A 3,977-nucleotide genomic window follows, 5' to 3' on the forward strand; every position below is an offset into this window, starting at 1 on the left:
CGGACTTGGCAAATTATTTAGTGACCAGAGATCTTGTGAGGGGTATGTCCTACCAACAAAAGAAAAAGCTTCTTAGGGATGCTAGGAAGTACATTTGGGATGACCCGTACCTTTTCAGGATAGGTGGTGATAGAATGCTTAGGAGGTGTGTTTCAAAAGAGGATAGGATGGACATCCTTAGACATGTGCACGAGGGTTTAACAGGAGGCCATCACGGGCCAAATGGGATGGCACAAAAGGTTTTTGATAGTGGCTTATATTGGCCAACGTTAGTTAAAGATGCCATAGAGTTTGTTTGGACATGTGACCGTTGCCAACGTACCGGCAACATCTCATCCAAGGATGAAATGCCCCAAAATCCCATCCAAGTTCTTGAAGTATTTGACGTTTGGGGTATTGATTTCATGGGACCTTTCCCCTCATCGAGTGGAAATAGGTACATCCTCGTGGCCATTGACTGTGTCTCAAAGTGGGTGGAAGCTCAAGCTTTGCCCACTAATGACGCCCGAGTGGTGGTGAGATTTCTTAAGAAATTATTCACACGTTTCGGAGTTCCTAAAGCCATCATAAGTGACCGTGGTACGCACTTTTGCAATTCCGCCATGGAAAAGGCACTTGCGCGCTACGGTGTCACTCACCGTCTTTCCACCGCATATCACCCACAAACTAGTGGCCAAGTAGAGAATGCAAACCGAGGGGTGAAGAGAATCATAGAAAAAACGGTAGGAAAAAAGTAGAAAGGATTGGTCGGAAAAGCTCGACGATGCATTATGGGCATTCCGCACCTCCTACAAAACACCGCTAGGAACCACGCCCTTCATGATTGTGTATGGCAAAGCGTGCCATCTTCTGGTAGAGTTAGAACATAGAGCTTTGTGGGCATTGAAAACTGTTAACCTCGACCTTACCGAAGCCGCAAGAAGGAGGTTCTTCCAAATCCATGAATTGGAGGCTCTAAGGGATGCCGCCTATGAACGATCTTGGAGTATCAAGGAAAAGACTAAGGCGTTGCATGAGAGGAGGTTGCGACGGTTGAAGGAGTTTAAGGTAGGTGATAGAGTGCTCTTATTCAATTCAAGATTGAAATTGATAGCGGGGAAGTTGAAATCGCGATGGACCGGACCGTACGTGGTAAAGGAGGTGTTTCCATACGGTACCGTCGAGTTATATGACGAAGGCGATAAAGGTGTGTGGAAAGTTAATGGTCATAGATTGAAGCACTACTTGGGAGGTCCCATTGATACTACCGAGGAGGAAGAAATTCCTCTAGAGGACCCACCCACTTTCACCGAACAATGAGTGAGAAAAGCTTCGTTTGTAGAGTATGTACCGTTTGTAAATTTCGTTAATTTTTTGTATTTCTCGTAGTTTTTCGTGTTTGTGTTTTGTGTGTTTGAGAAATTTTGCAGGAAACGTACCCTTGAAGAGCTGAATTTGCGAAGAAAATGACGTTCCACGTAAGTCCCATACTTAGAAAAAATTTGGGATGGTTTGGGGAAGGTTTGAAAAAAGTTAGAAATTTTTCTAAGTCCCAAAACTCAAATTTTTTCGAAACCTTCTGTTGAAAATCGCCCGTGGCGTCGCGCCACTATGAATCTCCCACCCCGTGGCGCAGCGCCACCCTTGGGGTCACCAAAAACCATTTGAACCCCCAACTGTTGAACCTTTTCCCCTGAACCCCGCCGTGGCGCTACGCCACGACTTACCCTATATGTCTTAGCGCGGCGCGACGTTTTGAATTTCGAATTAAAACTCGTTTCAATCACCAGCTACCCCCAAAACCCTTTCTTTTGCCTCTCCACCACCGATAAACCTTTACTCACCCTCTATCCTCCATTAACCCACTAAATCACCACCGTTTTCCTGCGTCCAACCACCTTTGTGCTCGGTTTTCTTCACCAAACAAAACCCACATAAAATTTCCATCAATCAATCACTGTAATACCTTCGATTCGGGACCCATTATTAGCGAAGATTTCATCTTTTCCTGCAAACAAATCATCGATTCAGGTACGTCTCTCTTCATTACTCTTTTATATTTGCTGACTAGAGTCCTGTTTGATTCTTTTTGGGGTCAGATGTGTCGAGTCAGTGTGTAAGGTTAGTGTTGAGTCGGTCCATTGGTCCTGTCGAGTCAGTTTCTTGGTTTTTGGTTTCGAGTCAGCTGAGTTGATGTTGAGTCCTTGTTGAGTCAGGCTCAGGTTCGTCCTTTGTGATGTCGAGTCGGTCCATGAGTCCTGTCAAGTCTTGAGTAGGTCTTGTCGGTTGGGAGCTTGGTTGAGTTGAGTCTAGTCCAATGATTGTCTTTGTCGAGTCAAGTGTGTCATGTCCTGTTTGAGTCGTCTTTTGGTCAGATTGTCGGTTCATGTTAAGTCCGGTTGAAGTCTTGTGAGGTCGAGTTGGTCTTTTGATTTGGCATGCTAGGTCAGGTTTGTTGAGTCAACCATGAGTAAAGTCCGAATCAGTTTAGTGTCTAACCAATTCTGTTCACGTGTAGTTTATTTAGGTTTGTTGGTATGATACATGGTTGCGGCATGGGATTGGTTTGGGAATTTTATTATTTGCGGATTACGACTGGCTTGGTTTGAATTTATGCACATAATGCTATGATTTCGCTCCACTTACCATTGCATTTTGACATATAAATTTGGTATTTGGTTGTGAGTTATTATTGTTGGGTGCGGATGGCTCGGTATGGGATTTTTACATGTGTTGAATATTTTGATTGAATTGGTATGGTACATTGACACTTGAAGTTCCGATATTGCGCATTAAAATTGAATTTTTGCGTTCGAAAGAAACCTCCTTTAACTAGGCGGAATTTTTCGACGCTAAATTTGTTTTAAAACATCTAAAAAAAACCAAATGATTTTAAGCGCGGATTGGACTTCAATATCATTGTTTAGGCACTTGTTTTTAATTGCGGGCAATTAAAAGTGTTGAGGGGGGTAGTGTACATTGAGTCTAGTATGTGTCTTTGCGTCGTTTTAGTGTCGTTTTAGCCTAGTTTAGTCTTAGTTAGTTGTGTTTGGGGTTTACTTGCACGTACAAGTGGTTTAAATTCGCTCGTACTCAATCTCCATTCGGGCGAGTTTAACTATCACTTAGCATTTGTAAAAGGTAACCCGTTTGTTTTAGAATTAGCCGCGAATGAAATGTTATACGGCTATTCTTTCTTTTTCGAAAAAAATTATAAAAATCCAAAAAAATATAAAAAATTTCAAAAAAAATAAAAAAAAATTAAAAAATGAAAAATACCAAAAATAGTTTGTTATGACTGACTGTCTGCATGTTTTGTCTTGATTATATCTGTTTTGCAGGCATGGCTAGTAGTTCCCGCTGAGGTAGGGTGAACAAGACAGGTGCGGGTCAGACGGCACCGCAACAGGATCCACCTCAGCAGGACCCGGTCCCACAGGAGACACCGATCATTCAGATAGCTGCCGATGATCCGAAGCTGAGAAAAATCGAATATCAAGCGTCTTATAATTTTATCCCAGATATGAAAGTTCGTAGAGCTAATCACCCGATATTGAAGTTTGAGCCGAGTTCGCCAGAATGGAACAAATATGACAAATTGAAATACACTAATCTACTCCAGCACAGGGTGATAGACTGGTTGTGGTTGAGTGAAATAGGCTCGAAGCAGGAGGTCAGGGACCTTTTAGGTCAAAGGTTGATTGATGCGTTGGAGTGTATAGAGCCTCAGTATGAGGAGTTGGTGCTAGAGTTTCATAGCACTTGGGCGCATAAGGAGGGAAAGTTCGAGCAGGGCACAACTGTGTCATTCAGTTTAGGTAGGCTGGTGTATGAGATGAATATGGCGAGGTTTGCCATAGTTTCGGGGTTGTATACTAAGGAGGAAGTGAAGAGGCCAGAGTTTGTTACTTGCTGGCGGGGTGCTTATTCTAAGCCTAGGGATCTTGGGGTTGGTGCGACTGAGTTGCGAGAGTTCTGGAGTACGATTTCTGACCACC

General features: G+C 43.2%; 1 protein-coding gene across 1 annotated transcript; it reads left to right on the plus strand.

Annotated features, from left to right (window-relative positions):
* Positions 1-819: 819 nt before the first annotated feature.
* On the plus strand, positions 820-1,299 carry LOC110944475. Its single transcript, XM_022186139.1, has one exon. The coding sequence runs from the start codon at positions 820-822 to the stop codon at positions 1,297-1,299; it is 480 nt and encodes a 159-aa protein (XP_022041831.1).
* Positions 1,300-3,977: the final 2,678 nt, after the last annotated feature.

Source organism: Helianthus annuus, chromosome 6 (assembly GCF_002127325.2).
Source record: "Helianthus annuus cultivar XRQ/B chromosome 6, HanXRQr2.0-SUNRISE, whole genome shotgun sequence".
In the NCBI taxonomy this organism is placed as follows: Eukaryota; Viridiplantae; Streptophyta; class Magnoliopsida; order Asterales; family Asteraceae; genus Helianthus; species Helianthus annuus.

What these genes read in the sequence shown, in the direction of transcription:
- LOC110944475 (XM_022186139.1), top strand. Translation starts at nt 820, where the DNA reads ATGATTGTGTATGGCAAAGCGTGCCATCTTCTGGTAGAGTTAGAACAT.